This window comes from Equus asinus, chromosome 5 (genome assembly GCF_041296235.1).
Source record: "Equus asinus isolate D_3611 breed Donkey chromosome 5, EquAss-T2T_v2, whole genome shotgun sequence".
Taxonomy (NCBI): domain Eukaryota; kingdom Metazoa; phylum Chordata; class Mammalia; order Perissodactyla; family Equidae; genus Equus; species Equus asinus.
The window spans coordinates 106,591,974-106,613,940 of NC_091794.1; the positions used below are offsets into that span (position 1 = coordinate 106,591,974).

Here is a 21,967-nt window from a genome sequence, read left to right on the forward strand (position 1 = left end):
GGGGCCAGTGGGGGTGAGGGAGGAACGTGCAACTCGCCACCTGCTCTGGGCTCTCAGAAACAAGACCCTGAAGCGTTGTGGGCTGCCTGACAACTCCTGCCACGCACCTTGTCTGTATCTGGGTATGTCTCATCCTGACACCCCCCCACTTCGGTGCTTCTCCTCACTCTGCAGGAGTCCCCAGAGCTGGCCAGGGGATGAACCGCGAGGGTGCTCCCGGAAAGAGTCCGGAGGAAATGTACATTCAGCAGAAGGTCCGAGTGCTGCTCATGCTGAGGAAGATGGGATCAAACGTGAGTGCCTTTGGGGTGTTGAGCAGCAGGCACCCCAGGGAAGGTGCCTGATGCAGGCAGAGCAGAGGGGCTGTAGCCACCTCCTGTAGCAGCCGTGGTCTGGGGAGGGGGATGCTGGGCCTGTGGTTTGGCTCTGTAGCTAATTCATGTGACACAGAGCCCAGCATGTCCAGTTCTTCCACCCCCGTGGGCTCAGTCTTCCCACCCCCATCTGAGTTTGGGCCAGGTGGGTGAGAGTTCTAAAGGCTCTGGCCCTCCCTTCCTCCCCTCTCCCACCCCTGAGAGTCTTCTCCCCAGGAGGCGTCCGAGGGGCACTGGGCAGGATAGGCACCGAGAGGGCAGCAGATGTGTGGGGGCTTTTCTCAGAAACGGGGGTGCTCGCCGAGCAGGGCCTGTCTTCCTGCTGGCCCTGCACTGCACTAGAATCCAGTCTCAGATCTGATCCCAGTGCCGAGGCCTGTGGGCCCATGGACCAAGTTTCACGGGGGGAGGAAGTGGGCAGGAGGAGATGCTCGCTCTGGAAACAGAAAGGTCAAATCTCAGGAATAGAGGCTTGGGGAGCAAAGGAGGAAGTACCTTCCGGGAGCCGGTGCATGCACCCCTCACCTGCAGCTCTCTCACCCTTGCAGCTGACGGCCAGCGAGGAGGAGTTCCTGCGCACCTACGCGGGGGTAGTCAACAGCCAGCTCAGCCAGCTGCCCCAGCACTCTATCGACCAGGGTGAGTCAAGGGCCAGGGCGGCCAGCCATGCCACTCCCAGGGCACCAAGTTGTCGTTCCTTTAGGAAGCGTAGCTCCGGGGCAGACAAGGAGGGGCTGCAGCTCCCTCCCATCCACAGAGCTGAGCCCCAGGTGGCAGCAGCATCTAAACAGGAGCCTCCAGCCTGGCCCATCTCCTTGCCCAGGTGGGAGCCAAGGATCCAATCTGGTAGTGGTGGGATCCCTTTCTTGGCCTGAGGGAGGCAAGAAAGATAGGTGTCTGGGCCCCCTGTAACTGCAGAGGCTCTGGTTGTTGCATTTCCTCTGGCTTGACCTCTGCCCACCGAGCACCCTGTCCAAGGACAGTGAAACCACCCTTGTGTGCTAGCACCTGGCCTTGGCTCTGGCTACACTGGCGCAAATGTGTTCCTAGTTGTGCCTAGAGGGGAGGCCCCAAGGGCTCTGGAGGTCTCCATGTGCATGAGGGAGTTATTTCTTTCCTGGGTGCCTTCAGCCAATCATGATAACAGCAGTGGGCAGCATTTGAGTGTCTGCTGTCCAGCAGGTGCCTGCTAAGTGCACACATCACTTCATGAAATCGTAGGTAGCTACTGTTTGTATTACTTCCACTTAATAGGCAAGGACACTGGGGTTCAGAAGCAACAAGTCACTGTCTGTCCTAGAGCAGCAGGAGGCTGCTGGGCACTTATGGGGCTTCCCCTTTCTGGAAGGCTTATACTGACCCTGCAGCCTGGTATCCTGACTAGCATCTCCATCTAGTCCTTTCCTTTTAGTTTATGCTTAGTTGGAATTGTTGGCCATAAAATAGTGCAGCCTGTGGCGTGTCTGGTATGAGTGGTCCCAAAAGGAGAGTGCTGAGGGCTGTGTTTGTGATCCATGAGGTCGAGGAGGAGAGCAGGTCTGGCACATGGGACTGCTTGTCTTGAAGCTGCCCTTGTTTTCCTGGATGTGGCAGGGCTCTGCCCTGGCACAGGCCCAGGTTCCTGAGCTCTGACGCTGGGTGTGACCCAGCCTGTGCACCTAACTCAGCAGAAATTTACAGGATGTCCCAGTGGCCAGGCAGCTCCCTGGGAGAGCTGCTCACTGTGAACAGCTGCCTGGGCTGTACTCATGCTGTTCTGTACCGACTGCGCTGTCGGCCAGTGGCTGGGGAGGAGATAAGGGGGTGGAGTCTGCCTCCACCCCACCCCTGGGAGATTTTTTCCTGGAGAGATCTTTTCTCTTCCAGGGCTGATGGGATTTCTAGCATGAGTCCCTCTCCCCTGGCTTCTGAACTGTATCTACCTGAAACCCTCAGGCTTCTGAGTCCCTGGGCCATCATCTTCTCTCCCATCCTGGTTTTGTGTCACTGAGTTAACCTGAATTTGGACCGGCGTGGTAAGAATTCCTCTAGCAGAATGCTTTTAATGGAAAAATCATAAGTCGTAGAATTGTATGTCACTATAGAAAGCAACAACACACACACCCCACACACACACAAACACTCACATACGAGTATAGAAAAAAAAAAGCTAAGGAATATACACCAGGCTGTTAATAGGAAATTTTGTTAGAGGATTGAGCTATATAAGGGACTTTGACTTTCCAAGTCACACATTTTTGTAAAACATTTCTTTTGTAATAAGGGGAAGTTTAGAAAGTGTTTTTAAGAGAACCGTTTTTATTTCACCTAGCTAAACCAAAAGTTGAGAATAAAAATGAGCTCTGTTGAGTTGTTTAAGGAGGTCACGGTGGTTTTACCTGGCCTGAAACTGCTGAGCAGTCAGGAGAGAGCCATAGGTGGGTGGGTGTGACCCTGGGATCCCAGCCCTCCTGGGCATGGGATCTCCACGAGACAGCCAGGCCGGCCTCAGATCCATCTCTCTCTAGGGAGCAGGCTGGAGCCAGGGGAGAATCTCTGGGGAGGCTGGTGTCGGGAGTGGTTCTCTGCTGCTGGGGTGTCCTGCATACTGTCCCTGGCCCCAACGGTCACCTCTGACCTGAACCACACAGGAAGACACGCATGCACGCGGCAGAAGGCCCTGAGAATCCTCGTGGACTGTGAGCTGGAGAGGGGAGGGGGTGGCCATGCCTGCGAGAGCTTCAGAGGCACAGTGTTATTTCCTTTGTGTCCCTAAAGACACCACAGACAAATACACAATAACAAGAAAGCAGTCAGTCCAGTCTCTCCCACTGTGGAGGCACAGCCCTGAAAGCAGCACCCTACGTTTCTGCCCAGGCTGTGGGGCCACATGGGGCTTGGCTAAAATTCTAGCCTGCCCACCTTCTCTGTCGGCACAGCCAACCTCAGTCGATGCACAGCATTGCTTCCAGTGCCTGGGACTCCAGTGTGAAAGGCCCCCAAAGGCCTGGGAGCAGTCAGGGTGATGGGCATGATGGGCTGGTGTGAGCGCCTTCTGCCACTAGGTGGCGCTGTCTTTCAGCAAATGCCCAGAGCTCGCCTCTGCGACTCTTACCTATGCTATTCCCAGGGACAGAAAAGATTCCTCCAGTTCCTGTCGGTGGGGGGCCTGGGGCCACACCACCAATGAGACAGAGCTTGGCATTGGTCCTGGAGTCCCACCCACCACCCTTAGACCCATAGACACTTCCCCTCCAAGGCTGGAGGGGTCTGGTACCGGGGGCACTGCTTGCCCTCCCCAGACCCAGGCAGGAGAGCCGGCTGGGCGTCCCTTGCCCACTGTGGTCCGGTCTGTGCCCAGGCCTCCCGCCTTCCTGTTCTTCCCTTGGTGAATGTGTGTCCAGTATCTGCTGGGTCCAGGCAGGTGATGGGGACCCTGGTGCATGGGCCTGCACCTGGGGCTCACTAAATGGTTCCAGCAGAGGGCCCCAGTGGCCCCCAGTACTGAACAGTGGACCCACCTGGCCTGTGCTGGTCTGAAACATCCATGGCAGCCTCCCTTGTCTTCCATGATACTCCTCCCTCTGTCTCTCTCCTTCCCCTTTCTCCCCTCCCTCTCCCTCTTTTCCCTCCCTCCCTCCCTCCCCGCCTCTCCCCTGCCACATTTTCTCCCTCTCTGCTTGTTCCCCATGTGAGCTCCTCTTTCCCCTTCATCATGCTTGCGTTCTCCATGCTTCTGTCCTTTCCTCTCAGTCCTACACGCTCTCCCTGGGAGCTCACCTATGCTCTGGCCAGTGCCCTCCAAATGTGCACCCTCGGCCCAGGCCCCTCTCCTGACCCCAGAGCTTTATGTTCACCTCTCTACTGACCATCTTGCCACAGACCTTCTACACTTGGCAGATCCAGATTCATAACAATAACACAATAACAAGAAAGCAGTCAGTCCAGTCTCTCCCACTGTGGAGGCACAGCCCTGAGAGCGGCACCCTACGTTTCTGCCCAGGCTGTGGGGCTTGGCTAAAATTCTAGCCTCTCCTGGCCCCAGAATCTATTCTACCGTCTCTATTCTCTGTCATGACGAATGTACCAGCAAATATGCAGAGTCCCAGGACCCACCCTGACTCCTCTCTCCCCCAGGTATGTACTAAGTTACCACGCCCTTGGGATTCTCCTGCCGTAAAGCTCCTCAAACCTGCTTTATCTTCTCTCTCTTCATTTGAGCCCCCACTTTGGTCTGAGCCCCTGTTAATTCTTACCTCGATTGCTGCAAATGGCTTCCAACTGGCATCTTAGCTTGTCATCTTGCCCCCTCTACTGCACTTTCTACCCCATAGCCGGAGTGACTTTTTTTTTTTTTTTTTTGAGTAAGATCAGCCCTGAGCTAACTACTGCCAATCCTCTTCTTTTTGCTGAGGAAGACTGGCCCTGAGCTAACATCCATGCCCATCTGCCTCTATTTTATACGTGGGATGCCTACCACAGCATGGCTTTTGCCAAGCGGTGCCATGTCCACACCAGGGATCCGAACCAGCTAACCCCAGGCTGCCAAGAAGCCAAATGTACACACTTAACCGCTGTGCCACTGGGCCGGCCCCTAGAGTGACTTTTGAAGGCTACGTTAACAGGTGTCTCCCAGACTTAAAATCTTTCAGTGACTCCCTACTGCCTTGAGGATAAAATCCAGCCCTCTTAGCATGACAAGCGAGACGCCCTGTCCACCCCTGACACCGTGCCCTCATGCACCATAAACAGCCATAGTGAATGGCTTTCAGCTCCTGTCTCCTGCTGGCCTTTCTGCCTCTGTATTTGCCCCTTGGCTGCCAGGAGCTCAGCCCTGCCCGCCCCGTCCCCCTCCCCCGCCTCCCCCAGGCCTGGCCGGGCCCTCCTCTGATTTCCATCACACACATGCACCCTGGCTGTGCTGCTGCCCACACTGTCTCCCGGTCCATCTCTTGACCAACTCTGAGCTCCTTGAGTTTAGGACTGTGGCTTCCTGCTTTGTATGTGTGGGGCTGCGCCCCGCTGGGCTCCAGTATGTGCTTGCACAAAAGAATGGAGCAAGCTTTGAGTCCGGAAGCCCATGGTCCCCCACAAAGGCAGGAACGTGGAGCCAAATCTCTGAGCGGTTGTTCCCTAGCCCCCACGGGTGGCAGAGCAGACCTGACAGCCAGGCAAGTCTTTGAACCAGAGGAAATCAATACGTCTCTGGAAAGGTCGCCTTGCTGAGAAGGCCCAGCGGGAGCTCCCAAAGCAGGTGACAGAATGCTGAGTTCATTCCTTTCTTATCTCCGGAGCTACTCTTTCACTAACACATATTGGTCGTTTCTCCTGGCTATAAAACAGTGCATAGTCATTGTAGAAAACTGGGGAAAGGTAGAAACAGCAGACGCCTAAGGGATTGAATCCTCCTTCATAGCTATAATCACTATTCCCTTTTGTTAAATTTCCCATCAGCCTTTTGAAAATATGCATGTATTTCCATCATAAAGTTGGGACCATACAATGTAAACCTTTTATTTATTTATTTTATCTTTTTTTTTTTTTTTGAGGAAGATTAGCCCTGAGCTAACTACTGCCAGTCCTCCTCTTTTTTGCTGAGGAAGACTGGCCCTGAGCCAACATCATGCCCATCTTCCTCTACTTTATACATGGGACGCCTGCCACAGCATGGCGTGCTAAGCAGTGCCATGTCCACACCTGGGATCCGAACTGGTGAACCCCGGGCCACTGAGAAGCGGAACGTGCGAACTTAACCGCTGTGCCACCAGGCCGGCCCTAAAACTTTTAATATCTATTTTAACATCCGTGTTTTACTTAGAATAATTTTACAGTGTTCTTAATTCTCAAGAAAGCATTTTAGCAATTGCATAATATGGAGCCATATTTCTGTGCTGTAAGTCATTGACTGATCTTTCCCATTGGATGTTTGTTTCTCATTTTTGCTATTAATTATAATAACAGCAGACATTTACTGAGCTCCTCCCATGTGCCAGGTTCCTTGTCAAGCAGCATGCAAGGGTTCCCCCAGTGAATCCTCACGACAGCCCTGTGAGTCAGGTGCTATCAAGGGCCCCCCTCTCGAGACGAGAAAACAGGCCCAGAGGGGTTGAGCAACATACTCAAGGCCGTGGAGCTGGTCAGTGTGGGTCCAGGGTGTGGCACACATTGAGCATCCCTGCATGTAAATCTTCATCTTCATCCTTTATTTTAAGATAAATTCTAGGAGTGGCTTACAGGCCATATGCATTTTTAAGCAGGACAGTGTTTTACTCCGGGAACAAGTGTGATTTCGGCAGTGAACGTGGTTATTTCAGGAGGACACAGAAAAAAATGTTGAGTTTTCTGCTGCCTTTTTATTCTGGGCCCTTCACCTGCAGGTGCCTTTTAATGTGTGGTTCTCTGAGAGCTCCCACTCCCCTCCTGCTCCAGCTGTGCACAAGGGACAGGGCGCCCAGCCAGTGCCAACTCCAGGCCTCCAGTGCACTTTGCAAAGGCCTACCTGTGGCCAGTTGCCTGCCGAACGGTCACATTCGTGCAGTGCCTCGTATAGGCCCTTGTCCGGGTGTCCCGGGACTATGAGGACCCGTCTAGACGTGGCCCATCGTGTTAAGGAAGCTCTTGTCCTGTCTCTGCTGAGCAGCCTCCCAGGACATCCCCTGGTCTCCCTCTTCTTGGCCCTGGAAGTCATGGTGCTGGCACAGTGGTGCCTCAGGCTGTTCTAGCCTCCATCTGATCACACTTTTTCCAAGAGACTTTCCAGGGAGGGTCCCCAGCCTGGAGCTAGCTGGGCTGTCTCAGGGCTCTGCTGGCTTTCTCCCTTGGAAGCCAAGGCTGCTGCCTCAGGGTTTGCTTCCAGAGAGCCTAAAATAGGTCATTTGGTCTCAGGGTTAGACTGCAAACCTTGTTAAAACAGCTGTGGTCACAGGCAAATCAGCAGGGAGCCAGTGCCTCCAAGGGAATGGCCCACCCGTTGCACAGCATTTCACAGTTGATGAAGGGAGTGCTCTCGTCTGCTCATCACCTCACTTGACCCTCTCAGCGGCCCACAAGTGAGGGTGCTGGCACCATCGTCTCCATTTTACAGCCAGCGTTTTTCCTGGAATCCTCTCCCACACCCTTCCAGCCTCTGCTCTTTCACTTCCTCCATGCAGCCCTCTCTGATCTCTCCTGGGGCAGCTTCTGCCCCTCTTGCTCCTGAGCTCCCTGTGATCTTTCCTTCTCTGTAGCCAACATCACATTATGTCAGGAGCCTCTTGGGGCCAGGGTCTCTGCCGTCACACATTCAGCCCGTAGTCCAGTGTCTGGCACAGAGGCAGGTCCTGTAAGAGGCTCCTCTTCTGTGCCAGCCTGCTGTACTGAGTGGACCATCTGCTGAGGGTTCTGGGTCCCCTCTCTCCCAGTGTGAGGCTCCAAGGCTTCTCCCAGAGGCTCCTGGCGATAACAAACTCTGGACTGAAATTGCAGTCAGGCCCTGGGAGAATTCAGTCTATGGGATGGGAAGCTAATCTTTTTTAACTTTAATCAACACAGGTAATGAGAATTACCTGTAACCCAATAATGATAAAATTGAACAAAAAAATCACATATACATTGAAGCAAAGTGAAAAATCAACCAGAAGAACTTGGTATATGATAACTTGTGTCACAGAAAAAGAAAAAAAATCCCAAGAACGGGTAAGGAATGTGCTGAAATGCAGGGCCAGTTGCTCAATGCGGCATTCTAGTTCTGGGCGGCGGAGGGCAGCACCGGCCCTTCCTTCACCCGCGCAATGGGTTCTGTTGTTTAGAACTGAGAACAAAGGCCTCAGAGCCCCTCCTGCAGCCCTACATTGACTTCCCACGAGAGGCAGGCCTGTCTGGGGGAAGAGCGTCAAGGTGCCGCTCAGTCCAGCAGTGGGACATTAGTCTATCGGTCTGTGTGGCAAGTGACGGTCCCCGCCCTCGAGCCGCCGGGTCAGCAGGGCAGACAGACACAAGAACAAATTTGTACAGAACTTTGGGCACATGGATCAGAGTTTGACTAATCCTGAGGGAAGGGAAACCTACCTAGAAAGCCACAGAGAAGAGGTGCTGTTTGCCTGGGCCTTGAAGGATCCGTGGGGATGTGTGTGTGGGCAAAAGGGGGAGCAGGATCTCGCTGGCCGAAGGAGCCCCTGGAGCCTGTCCGGCACGTGCGAGTGTTGAGTGTCTTCATGTCCCCCTAAGAGACTGGTGTGGCAGTTGCGGGCGGGTGGCAAGTGGCTGGAAAGGCAAACGGGCTCTGGACAGTTTATTCTGAAGACCACAAGGGGTCACCACGGGCCTGAAGGGGAGGGATGGCCAGGTCGGGTTGTCGTCCATTTAGGGTGAGCACTGGGGAGCGGTCTCAGGGCAGAGAGTAAGGCACGGAGACAGCTGGTAGATCACAGTGATGTCCAGGTGATGCGGATACATTTCAGAGGTGGGACGTGTAGGATGGAGAACCTGCAGGCACGGGTGAGCAGGCAGAGATGGGGTTTGAGACCGAGGGCCAAGTGGACGAGGTCCCTGATCTGAGCAGCTGCAGTGGAGAAGCAGGAAGGGGAGCTCCCAGTGGGAGGCACCTCTGGGTGTCCAGGAGCGGGTGGGAGCGAGGTCAGCTCAGGTGCAAGGTTCAAGGATTGGGCATGTGCAAGGGTGAAGTGTGGAGTCCAGTGAGGGGAGGTGGGGACCCAGTGAGCATGGCACTGAGGACAGCAGGGGGACACAGGGGAGCACTGAAAGGAGGGGAGCGTCAGCAGGGTCATGGTCAGGGTCTCCTGGGTTGGTAATTAAGAGGTCAGTGATGACATTTCCCAAAACAGTTTCTATGGAGCCCTGGGCTGGAAGCCAGGTTGCCAGGGGCCAGGGAGTAAATGGGAAGTGAGGAAATGGAAGCAGGACAGACGTCTCTTTCAGAAAGTTCACAGAGAAGGGACAATGGCTCGGGTTGGAGTGAGGGTCAAGGGATAGCCTGTAGCATCAAGTTCTCGGAGTGTGGACCACAGACCACCACATCCGAATCACTGAGGGTTCTTGTTAAAAATGCCAACTCCCAGGCCCCACCCCAGCCTGCCAGGCAAGCTTGGGAATCAGCGTTTGAAACATGCCCCCAAGGTGATTCTGATGCCCACTAGAATTTGAGAATATGCCAGGACATTAGGTAAAGACCTGGTCATTCCTGACCCCTGGAGGGATCAACCTGCCCACACCTCCCAGATTCTGGCCCTTCACACAGCCAAGCTCTCTGCTCAAGGAGAGCTTACCTTTTGGCTGACCGAAGAGTTTGAGTGAGGACAATGGGTACCTCACCTGGGAATACAAACCTAGAGGTAGTGTGTGTGTTGGACTCAGCATGGGTATGGAAGGGTTGGGGGGCAGAGATGGGTTTAGGGGAGCAGGTCTGGGACCAGAGCAGAGCAGGTGTAGTAGAACCCCACCTGGTAACCATATAGGATGCTGTTATGATGCTTTACGCTGCAGACATTCTCCTGGTCTGTCAGATGGATGGGATAGGTGCGATTCATCACATTTTGCAGATGAGAAAAGGGAGGTGGATGTGCAGGGACTTCCCTGTGTCACACAGTTTGGCAGGATCAGACCCAAGCCTGGGTACCAGGGTCCACCAAGGAAGCGCAAGCCTGGGAGGGCCCTAGTAGCCAGTCAGGAGGCCCAGCACCCTTGCCAGGAGCCAGCTCCACATCTTGGCCCACTTGCCCCACCTTCTGGCAGCCTGAGTGCCTGGTGATGTGGTTGTCAGCCTGGAGCCCCGGAGGCGCCACCAAGCCTGGAACCTGCTTTGGCTACTGAGACCTTGGTGGATCTGGGGCTGCTGTCCCCATGGCAACCAGTGTCATGCTGTCTCTGGGTAAAAGCCATCCCCTGGGAACTTTGGGCATCAGAGATGAGATGTATAGAACCCACGGGCTCCTAGGCCTCAGCTGCCAGAGCCTGCCACCCAGTAGGTGTGGGTTTATCTGGGAAGAGGCCCAGTCCAGGGTGGTGGCCGAGCCTCATCCCCATGGAAACTTTCTCCTTTGGAGGAGTGTCCAGGAGGCTTGCTGTCTGACTCATCTCCCCAGAGCTAGTAGCTGAGTCGCTGCAGTTTTGGGTAGCGGGTAGCAGCCACTAGTTGGTATTGACAGCAAGATAATGAGCTCATGGGGCAAGGAGGAAGTATTGCAACCAAAACTTGTAGGGTCGAAGAAGGGACAGAATGCTGGGAATGGAAACAGCCCTGGGTGCTTCGGAGCATGTGGCCATGTTTCCTCTGCAGCTCTTTGGCCGTGCGCCTGGAGAATGGCCCGGCCTTGGCAGGGCAGGCTCCCTGGACGGGTTTGAAGCACTGAGCCACTCCTTAGGCTGTCTCCTGCCTCCAGCAGCCAGGGGAATTTGGAGTCTCTGGGGTCTCAGGGTTGTATTTCTGAGTTTTCCAGTTCCCAGTCATTTACCCTCATTAGGAAGCTGTTAGGCCCCTTAGGAGGTCAGGAGGTCATAAGGTCTCTGACCCCAGAACATCTAACCCTGTGGTAGTCCTGTGAAGCTCCAGCTAGCAAGGGGTGTGGGAGAGGCCCCCTGTTTCCAGAACGTACGGTCGTGGGGGCTGGGCTTGGAGGGGTCTGTGGCTCTGAATCAGGTGACGTGGGTGCCCCGGCCCATTGCTGATCCTGGCACTAGGAGTGCCGCCTTTTCTCTGGGGAGATCTGTACAGGACCGTGTCCTGGACTCCGGGGCCCCAGGCTGACAGCCTTTGAGAGCTGAGCTTTTTGTACCTTGTGTCAATTTCTTGGTTAGGGTTTATCCTCAGGGCTGTTTTCTCTCTCCCTGGCCACTTGTGAGCCCCAGCTCCGAGCTGGTCTTGGCCGGATCTGGAGCTGGAAGAGCTCTCGGGTCAGTTTGTCCCCCTGCAGCCAGGCACTGTGGTGGAATGCCGGCAGGAACTGCATGGTCAGCATGTCATAGACCCCTCGGAGGCCTTGTCCCTTCCTTATCCACCACCTGGTCTCTCTCCGCAGGGTCCTCCTGGAGAGCGAGGTGGTGTTGGGAGCTGTCCTCCTCTGCCCTGGGACCTGGGCCCCAGCTTCATGTGCGCTCCAGGGTCTGTGCTTTTCCAGGACCGAGCTCTGCCATTCCCGGAAAAGGACCAGGGCTCTACTAGCACTCCCCAGACAGGTCTGAGAAATAGAGGCCGTGTGCACCCTTGCTCCGTCCATCGGCCTCACGGCTGCAGCCATCTCCACATTCCTCTTTTCTCTTCTGTTTCATCTGCTATCACTGACCCAACTCTAAACCTATGTGGCCAATAGGAGTGTGTTCTGGCAATTCAGGAAACATTGAGGTGCTTAGGGTATTGATAGAAAAAACTTTGAAAGACTTTTACTTAGAGTCTCAAATAGCAAGAGTGATTCTCCAGCCACTGGGTGTTGGGGATTGTGTCTGAGTGCCCTGAGGACTTCTCCAAACCACACTGCTCTGGGCCGTGGGCCACGGTGGACATGGGCCGAGGGTGGTGCTGCTGTGTGGAGCCTGTGCTGGGCTTTCGATCCTGCTGGTGTGAATTCATCCTGAGCTTGCAAACAGACCAGTGACCCCATTGTCTGTCTCTTGCTCCCGGCTAGGGGCCAGCTTCCCTTTTCTAAGCTCTTGCATATTTGTCATTTTTCTCTCCCCAGTCACTCGACTGGACTCTGTTAAAGGGGGAAAGCTGGCAGTGGGCGTGGGAAGAGTTGGCCACTGGGTGCCCTGCCTTGGGTCAGAGGGCCATGCCCTCACAGTGCCTCGGCCCTGCTTTCCAAAGCAGGTGAGCCACAGCACCAGGGAGGTGTCTGGCGGAGCAGTAGGCCAGGGCACGGGGGTCTGGGGACAGGTTCCTCCCAGGTTGGCATCCTGGGTCCCATGTTGAATTTTTTCCAAGGCATCCCAGGGTTGCTTTGGTGGTAGGTTTTTTTTCCCTACTTCTTGTTGATGGCTTTTTTTTTTTTCCCTTGAGGAAGATTAGCCCTGAGCTAACATCTTTGCCAGTCTTCGTCTATTTTGTATGTGGGTCACTGCCACAGCATGGCTGATGAGTGGTGTATGTCCGTGCCCAGGATCTGAGCCTGCGAACCCGGACCACCGAAGCCGAACTTAACCACCATGCCACGTGCCTGGCCCCTTGGTGGCATTTTTAAAATCCTGGGTCTTCATTCCATTCTTTTGGGGACGGATGGATTGGCCCATCTACTGGGAGGCCTGAGCAGCCTCAGTGCTCTGGGTGACTGGGACATGTTAGTTATTTCCTTCTCCTGAGAGGAAACGGCCAGGAGCCCCATAGTGGGAAGGCCTGGACTTTGGAATCTAGGTCTGGGCCCTCCCTCTGCCTCTCATTCACTGAGTTGCTTCATCTCTCTGAGCTCAGGTTGCTCATCGACAAAGTAACGATTCCTCCTGTGTCCCAGGAGCTTTCCCAGGGGCTGTGAATATGTGAGTGAAAGACCGGGTCCCTGATCATATGGAACACACTTTCCAGTGGGGAATAATATCCCATCAATTTATAACTCTGAGGGTGGTGCTGAGGGTCCTGAAGTGGACTACAGCTGCCCAAGGAATTGACACGGGGCACTATTTTAGAAATTGTGGTCAGGGAGGGCCTAGGGAGGTGATCGTGCACAGAGACTGGCATGAAGTGCAACACTGTAAGATGGACTTGGGGAACAGCATTGAGGCAAAGGAAACAGCAAGTGCAGAGGTCCTGAGGAATAAGTTACTTGTAGCTGGAGGATAGCCTGGAGGCCCTTGTGTCTGGACTGGAGTGAGGGGTGGGGGTATATAAAAGAAGGTGAAGGGGCCGGCCCCATGGCCAAATGGTTGTGTTCTCGTGCTCCGCTTCGGCGGCCCAGGGTTTTGCCGATTCAGGTCCTGGGCACGGATGTGGCACTGCTCGTTGGGCCATGCTTGGGCGGCATCCCACATGCCACAACTAGAAGGACCCACAACTGAAAATGCACAACTATGTACCAGGGGCCTTTGGGGAAAAAAAAGAAAAAGAAAATCTTAAAGAAAAAGAAGTGGAAGAGGCAGCCAGAGGCCAGATCATGTTGGGCCTTGCATGCCATGGTGTGGAGTTAGGAGTTTACTTTGAGTGTGATAAGAAATCTTGCAATAAGAAGTCTTTGCAGGGTTTTGAGCAAAGGAGTGGCAGGGTCTGACTTATGGTCTTTTTTTTTAAAGACTGGCACCTGAGCTAACATCTTTTAGCCAATCTTTTTTTCTTTTTTTTCTTTCTCCCCAAAGCCCCCCAGTACTTAGTTGTATATTGTAGTTGTGAGTCCTTCTGGTTGTGGCATGCAAGATGCCACCTCAGCGTGGCCTGACAGGTGGTGCCATGTCTGCACTCAGGATCCGAGCTGGCAAAACCCTGGGCCACCGAAGCGGATCGCACGAACTTAACCACTCAGCCACGGGGCCAGCCCCTGACTTACGTTTTTAAGAACTGTTTTTAAGTAGTTTCCCACTACTGTGTGGAGAATGGACCATCAGGGGCCAGAGTGGGGAGATCCAGGAAAAGGGGGTACAGGAGGACAGTGAGGGGCAGTGGTGGCCTGGACCAGCGTAGTGGTAGGGGAAATGGTGACCCATTCAGGATATATTTTAAAAGTAGAGTCAACAAGGTTTGCTGATATGTTGTATGTGGAGTGTGTGTGAGAGACAGGGGAGCATCAGGAAGACCCCAGGGTTTTTAACCTGAGCAATCAGAGGATGGAGGTGCCATCGGCTGAGATGAAGAAGCCTGCAGGTGGAGCAGGCTTGGGAGCTGTACTCTTTGACATTCCACCAGCAATGGGGGAGGGTTCCCATTTCTCCGCATCCTTGCTGACGCTTGTTGTTGTCTGCCTTTTTGATCCAGCCATCCTAGTGGCTGTAAAGTGGCATCTCATTTTGGTTTTGATTTATATTTCCATAATGACTAATGATATTGAGCATCTTTTCATGTTGTTGACCATTCATATATCTTATTTGGAGAAATGTCTTTTCAAGTTCTTAGCCCATTTTAAAAATTGGATTGTTTGACATTTTATTATTATTGAGTTGTGTTACTTATATATTCCAGATACCAGACATATGGCCTGCAAATACTTTCTCCCATTCTGTGGGCTACTTTTTGACTGTTTTTTTTCCTCCTTGGCTGTGGTTTTGCTGGATAGTAGGTAGGGACAGTGGGAATCTTGTTCATCCATTCATGCGCATCACTACTTAGATGACGAGGCATTTGGCTACCTCGAGAGAGTCATAGTTACTCCCGCCATTTGCCCGCGCTCCACTGAATTTCTGTACTTTGACATTCAGAGCAGTGGGCAGAAACAGCCCAGTGGGCCTTCACAATTCACTTCTTTGATAGTATCCTTTGAGGCATAAAAGCTTTTAACTTTCATAAAGCCCAATTTACCTATTTTGTTGTTTTTGTTGCTTGTACTTTAGCCGTCACATATAAGAAATCATTTCTTAACACCGAGGTCATGAAGATTTACTCCTGTTTTCTTCTAAGAGTTTTATAGCTTAGCTCTTATATTTAGGTCATTAGTCCATTTTGAGTTAATTTTGATATATGGTGCAAGGTAGGGGTCCAACTTCATCCTTTACCTGTGAATTTCCAGTTGTCCCTGCACCATTTGTCCAATTCTTTTCCATTGAGTTGTCTTGGCACCCTTGTCAAAATTTAATTGACCATAAATGGGAGGGTTTATCTCTGAATCTCAGTTCTGTTCCATTGATCTGCATGTCTGTCCTTATACCAGTTCTACCCAATCTTGTTTACTATAGCTTTGTAATAAGTTTTGAAATCCAAAAGTGTGAGTCCAACTTTATTCTTCTTTCTCAGGATTATTGTGGTTTTCTGGATCCTTTGTGTTTCAAGTTTTAAGAGCAACTTGTCAATTTCTGCAAAAAAGGCAGCTGGGATTTTGGTAGAGATTGTGTTTAATTTCTTTCAATGATGTTTTGTACTTTTAGAGTATAAATTTTGTACTTCATTTGTTAAATTTATTCCTAAGATTTTATTTTTTATGCTATTGTAGATGAAATTGTTTTCTTAATTTCATTTTCAGATTGTTCATTGCTAGTGTATAGAAATACAAATAATTTTTGTATATTGATCTTGTACCCTACAACTTTAGCTTATTAGTTGTAATAGTTTTTTAGTGGATTCCTTAGGATTTTCTATATTTTCTAAGATCCATGTTGTCGACCAATATATAGGCGTACCTTATTTTTTTGCACTTCACTTTATTACACTTTGCAGATATTGTATTTTTTACAAATTGAAGGTTTGTCGCAACCCTGCATTGAGCAAGTCTATTGGCACCATTTTTCCAACAGATTTGCTCACTTAATTTTTTAATTGATATGTACATTGTTTTTTTAAACATAATGGTATTGCACACTTGACAGACTACTGTATAGTATAAACAGAACTTTTATATGCACTGGGAAACCAAAAAATTTGTGTGACTCCCTTTATTGCGACATTCACTTTATTGCGATATTTGATTTATTGAAGTGTCTGGAACCAAACTCGCAATATCTCCGAGGTATGCCCGTAGTTTTACTTCTTCCTTTCCAATCTGGATGCCTTTTATTTCTGTTTATTGCCTAATTGCCCTGGATAGAACTTTCAACACAATATTGAATAGAAATTGTGAGAGTGGATATCTTTTTCTTGTTCCTAATCTTGAAGGGAGAGAACTTTCCATCTTCACAATTAAGTATGATAGTAGCTGTGAGTTTTTGGTAAATGCCCTTTATCAGACTAAGGCAGTTCCCTTCTATTCCTAGTATGTTGAGTATTTTTATCATGAAGGTGTGTTGAATTTTGTCAGGTGTGTTTTCTCTGTCTGTTCAGATAATTATATGGTTTTTGTTCTTTTTTCTATTGATATGATATATTACATTAATTGATTTTTGGATGTTAAACCAACCTTGCATTCCTGGGCAAATCTCACTTAGAGTATACAATCCTTTTTATATGTTGCTGTATTCAGTTTGCTAGTATCTTGTTGAGTATTTTTGCATGTCATAGATATTATGAATATCTGTATTCATAAGAGATACAGGTCTGCAGTTCTCTTTTCTTGTGATATATTCATCTGGTTTTGGCCATCTTTATCTTTTATGTATCAAAGAGTGTGAAACAGGAGAGACTGACCATCTTCTCCCCTCCTGTGCTCTCCTGCATCTGGTGAAAAAGGATGAACAGAAGCCCTGAGCGCAAGTCCAGATAGTGTCAGCAGAGGTACCAGTGGGGTGGACATTCCTCATGTGTAAAATGGGATGGGAAACCTAACTAATGGCCTGGAGGCAGTGGGCTGGGCCTGCTGGCTTCTTTGCAGTGACTTCCTGTTCTGACCCCTGTGATTCCTGGACAGTGAGAGCACGCATGGGAGTCACCACATGCTGGCCTTTTAAGAAGGCGAGACCATGGGGACCAACCTCCAAGGTCCCTCCTGTATCTAAAGCTCTAAGAGCTCAAATCATGATAACTAACTGAGCAGCTAACCCTCCCTGTAAGCTACTGGCCCAAATTTCATGGAGAAGAGGCGAGGGGAAAGCAGAGTCCTTGCCCGGAGGCCTGCCGGGTTCATGGTCAGACCCTTGTTGAGTGATGAGTCCCAGGCCAGACAATGAAAAGATAAGTCAGAGAATGCTCTAGAAGAGCCTGCCCCCTCTTGAGCCCTGAAGGAAAGCAGGTCTCTGTGGTGAGGCCTGGAAAATAGCAAGTCCTTTAGGAAGAGAACAGGGCCCAGGATGGGCAGCAGCTCTGTGGGCCCTTGCCACACTGCTCCAGCAGCAGAGTGGGAGGCTCTATAAACAGGAGCCGCGAATCCCCAGCCTTCCCCACCCCAGCCAGGGATGGGGCTACCAGATGGCAGTGTGGCACGGGTGGGACTCTGACAAATCCTCTGCTTCAGGTGTCTTGTTAAATAGATATCAGAGTCTCTGTGTGACCTTGAGGAGGTTACTTCCTTCCGCAGCTGTCAGGGTGTAGTCCAGGTTCCGGACAGGCTGCAGCATCGGGAGCCTGAGCCCCTGGGTCTGGGCTCCTCCAAGGAGCCAATGGCTGTTCCTCTGCAGACTCACCATTCCCTCCTGGGGCAGCCTGTGCTATTTTTGTGCCTGCAGCTCAGCACAGAGGCCCAAGGTCCCTGTGAGAAAGCCCATGAGGCAGGCAAGGAAAGAAGTGAGTGGGCTGCCACTGTTCATTGCAGCCGAGGCTTCTTTGGCTGACAACCCCCCTTTCACCATCTCCTGCCAGCCCCCTCCTGATTAGCAAGCTGGGAGGCGCACTTGGGAAAAGCCGGCATCTGTTAGGTAACCAGCTCAGCTGCCATGCAGGGTATGAGGTAATCTTGGATTCTGTGGTTGCTAGGAAAATTCTGCCTGCAGTGATATTGCGTGGTCCTAGGACTGAGGCGAGAGAACAGAATGTTCCTGAGAAGACAGAGGAAGGATTTGTAAGGCTTCCCAAGCAAAGGAGCCCCATTCCAAGAAGTCAGACGATTTGAGCTCCCTTCCAGAGGCTTATTCTCCTTTTCAGGAATAGAGGTTGTGCTGGTAACAGCAGAACCCCATCAAGACAGATGCAGGGTTAGTTCCATTGGCAGCACCTTGGAGCCCTGGTACCAAATTGAAGACACGTCTCTGTAATGTTACATCCTTGTGGATGGGCCCTCCGGCAGCACCCGTGGCTGGGAGCCTCCTCCGCTCCTCCATGAGGCAGGGCAGTTAGGAAGGAGGTTGGTAGGAGGCTGCCACTGTGAGGGGGCGACTCCCCCATGGTGTGGATGAAGATGGCCAACACCATGCCTGAGGAGGCAGAATCCTGCCCTCTCCCCAGCTCCATGTCACATGCCAGAAGCTCCACCACGCACCACCCACACCAGCCCACCCTTTGTTGGCCTTTCCTGTGTCTGCTGTTCCAATCCTCCCCTCCTGGGGAGAATTCCTCCAGACGCACAGAAGAGAAGTATGTCAGAAAGGCCGTGGGCAGCCGACTGTTGTTCAGGGCGCAACCAAGAACCGTCCTTTAGAAAAAGGGGAAAGAGCGGCAGGACCGAGGGCGGGCCAAGGCTGGGGAGGCAGAGCAGGACCGTGGTCACCTCGCCTGCCCTGCAGGGTCTGCGGCTCAGTCAGCGCCTTCCCTCCCGGCAGCTGGGGGCGGAGGCAGGTCAGTATTTCGAGCTCTTTCCCTCCTCCCTCCTGCCTTTTCTGGCTGCATGTCAGAGCCTGTCTTATGGAAAACAAGACAAAGGAAGTGATTTCATGAGTGCCTGGACCAGAATCTCAAATCCACGATTAAAAATAACAATAATAAAGATTATGGCCATTATCTGTCTCCGTAGCAGCCAGGCCAACTGCAGGCTGGAAATGGGCCTTGCCAAGCTCCTTTGAGTAGGGTTTGGGCAGAGAGGAATGGCTATTGGAAATCATAATGAGCAAGATCCTCCAAAGGGATCAAGACAAGAGTCTTAAGAGAGAGAGGTTCCCAAGGGCCCTGGCTTTGGTGACCTTGGAACAGGGCTGTGAGCAGAGCCCTGCTCTGGGACCGACAGCCCTGTGTTCTTGCCATGCTCACTGCTTAGCTGTGTAGCCTTGAGCAAGCCTCCCAGCCTCACCCGTGCAGCCCGCAACCCTGCAGCAGGCTTGCTGGTCTGTCCCCTGACCAGGCTGTGGGAAGGCCCCAAGGGGAGGTGGGCTTCCTTGAAGCACTTTGCACTCAGAAAGCACCATGCTACGGCAGACTGACGCTGCAGCTGGGGGCCGCAGCCTCCTTGCCTTGTGCCAGATTGCAGCCCAGTGCCAGAGGCCCATCCAACAATTCTTTTCCCCTGGTCTGCAGGTGCAGAGGATGTGGTGATGGCGTTTTCCAGGTCAGAGACGGAGGACCGGAGGCAGTAGCTGCGAACCCCTTGGAACAGCCTGGGAGCTGGCAAGGGCCAGAGATCTGTGTGGACCTCGGCCGGCTGAGTGGCAGCAGATCACCTTCCCACCCCACCCCACCCCACTCCACCCCACCCCACCCCACCCCAGGCCACTCGGCGGGGCTGGCATCGCGGGAGACACCAGTGGTGCAGCTACGATTGGCTTAAAGGGATGGACTCACGATTGGCTGGAGGAAGAAACCTTTTTATTTTTAAACCTTGACCAATGGAAACCTTTTATTTTTATTTCTGACTCTTACTTTTTAAAAAATTTGCGCCTCGGTATATGGCTTCCCAGGAAGCTCTCCGAGCTCTGGTGCTTTATTTAGGTCACTTTTTAGAAATGTGAAGAGGGCTGATTGGCTACTTAAACTGGAAAAGGATTTTGATTGGCTGGCTAATGGGAAACGGTTTATTCTTTGATTGGCTGCAGGTGTTCTGCTGATAGCAACAGCTTCTCTCTTTCAAATGCTGAAAACAGGGTTTGGGACATTGGTTGTTATGTTTGACTTGAAAAAAAAAAAGAAACAAACCAAGTGTGCTCTGCAGTATTTATTGCACACAGAGCTTGCTGCTGCTTTCACGCCTTTGGTTTGTGTTTCATTGGATTGGCTTTCAGTATGTGAATTTGGTTTCCCATTGGCTCACCCATGCCTCCCGTTGCCATGGGCTCCCCCCCCCCACCCCCCACCCCGCCGCTGCGTGCAGTCCCTCTCCAGCCTGGGGGTCCCCCTGGAGAGCGCATTTGCTTTAATGACCACACCTGGCTCCACCAGCAAGGGGGCCTCGAGGACTCTAAGCAGGGTCCACAGCTGGAAAACAGGGCCCCAAGGAGGTTTGCGCTGTCCTGAAGAGTGGCCCAGAGCTTAGAGGTGACCGTTAGGCAGGATTTATGTGCATTGCTTCCATGAGCTGGCGGCCAGCTAGCTTCCCTCCTGAGAATGGAATTGCTCAAATGCTGTCCGGGCCCCTCTGGCCTCCCTGGGTTGAGCAGAGGAGCGCTGCGCTGGCAGCTCTGTCCTCTCGGCCATTCCCTCCCTATCCTGCTTCCTGAGGCCTCATCTGGGGGCTCCTCCTGTAAAGGGCAGGAGTTGCTCCTAGCTGTAAGACCCCACAATGCAGCAGAAGTCTCTGCCTGGGAGGCTGGAACCCTCACAAAGGCCTTGGCTTGGCTTACAAGGCCTGGGAGGCCTTTGGCTCCAAACATCCACACCTGGCCTCCCTCAGCCAGGCCCCCCCCTGGGGTATCTGCCGCTGGGGCAGTAGCTCCGGGCAGCACTCGGCGTTCTCTCATCCAAGGCCCGTGCCCCTCACTGCACTGCCTTCAGAAGGATCTCTCTCCATGTCAGCCTGGAAGGGACAGCGTCATTATTTATGCAGTGCCCACTGGGACCACTGGCTGGGCCTTCACTGAGCAAGTCCCACCAGGCTGGCCCTTACCCTGGCCCCCGGAAACACATTGCAGTGCAGTGGTCTTTGAAGGGCTTCAGGAACCCCAAGTCTTCCACCTGCCCCCTTCCTTCCCCTGGAGGCAGCCCACCCTTCTCCCTGCATCTCTCACAGAAGTGGAATCTGGGTGGGGAGTTGGAGAAAGATGCAGGCCTCTCCCCTCCCCCTGAGGAAGTAGATGGCTGAGGCCCCCTTCTTGCCTCCGGTACCCAAAGTCAGGAGAAGACTCTTGGAGCCGCATTTCCCCCTTCTCAGGGCTGTTATGGAGCGCAGGAGCTGAACACCAATGTGTCCTGGGCCCGAGCCCTGGAGAGCCCCATGGTGAGTGGGCAGTTCACGCTGTGCTCTGATCATTGTCTGAGCCTTGCCCCAAAAGGAGGACTCGAATGTCATGGCCTACACACCCGTGCCCTCCTCCACGTACACAGGCCTCTGGCCCTGGTTAGCTGACTGTTAGCCTGCAGAGGCCACTGATCCCCAGGGGACAAAGACTGTGGGTACCCCAGCAGGGGCCTGAGAGCATCTTCCTCCGGGGGAGCAGTGCATGTGTACACATGCATATGTGAGCACATGCACACACAGACACACACACCTGCACGCTCACTCCCACTCAGTGGCCTGCAGCTCCAGCTGAGCCCCTGGGGAAAGGTGAGTTTTTTCAGTCTCCTCTGCGCCCAGGCTGTAACATCTGTTATCAGGCCTCAGCCGGCTGCCCCCTCCCTTTATACCTGTAGCTCCCATAAAGGGTCCACGTCCTGGCCTTTGCTGTCTTCTCTGCCCCAGCCTGTCCTTATCAAGGTCATGGGCCTTCCTCTTGTAACAGTGATGGCCCTGATCTGTCTCATCTTCTGAAGGAGAAAAGTGAAAGTGTTGCTGTGGCTTCATATTTCAACTAAAAATATATCTGTTGGAGAAAAAATTAACAATAAAGATTTTTAATAGCTTGGTGCGTGAGCTGAGTTATCTCCCATGGAGTTGGGTTCATTCTCTGATTTCCCCACGGCTCATGGGCTCTGCTGCCGGGGCCCCTCCTGCCCAAGGAGACGCTGCAAGGAGGCACGAAAACCCCGGGTTCGCTAGTTTAATTGCCTGTGATGTGGAGTGGAGCTCGGAGTTTGGAAGAATTTCCAGATCTCCCCAGCCCAGCTGACAGGTCCGGAGGAAGGCTGAGGCCCTTTGTGACCCAGAGATTCCAAATGTCAGCCCAGATTGGAC

General features: G+C 52.6%; 1 protein-coding gene across 8 annotated transcripts in view; it reads left to right on the forward strand.

Moving 5' to 3' along the window:
- CTNNBIP1 (catenin beta interacting protein 1) overlaps positions 1–21,696 on the forward strand; it is a 48,855-nt gene extending 27,159 nt beyond the window's left edge. For 3 of the 8 annotated variants that reach the window (XM_070511148.1, XM_070511150.1, XM_070511149.1), the window contains 3 exons: positions 175–293; positions 923–1,013; positions 19,222–21,696. In XM_070511148.1, the coding sequence (XP_070367249.1) occupies positions 198–293; positions 923–1,013; positions 19,222–19,280 (246 nt within the window). In that variant the 5' untranslated portion in view covers positions 175–197 and the 3' untranslated portion in view covers positions 19,281–21,696. Of the gene's footprint in view, positions 1–174; positions 294–922; positions 1,014–11,365; positions 11,523–16,507; positions 16,618–19,221 lie in introns of all 8 variants that reach the window. The other 5 variants (XM_070511144.1, XM_070511145.1, XR_011503653.1 and 2 more) reach the window with 4 other exon arrangements.
- Positions 21,697–21,967: the final 271 nt, after the last annotated feature.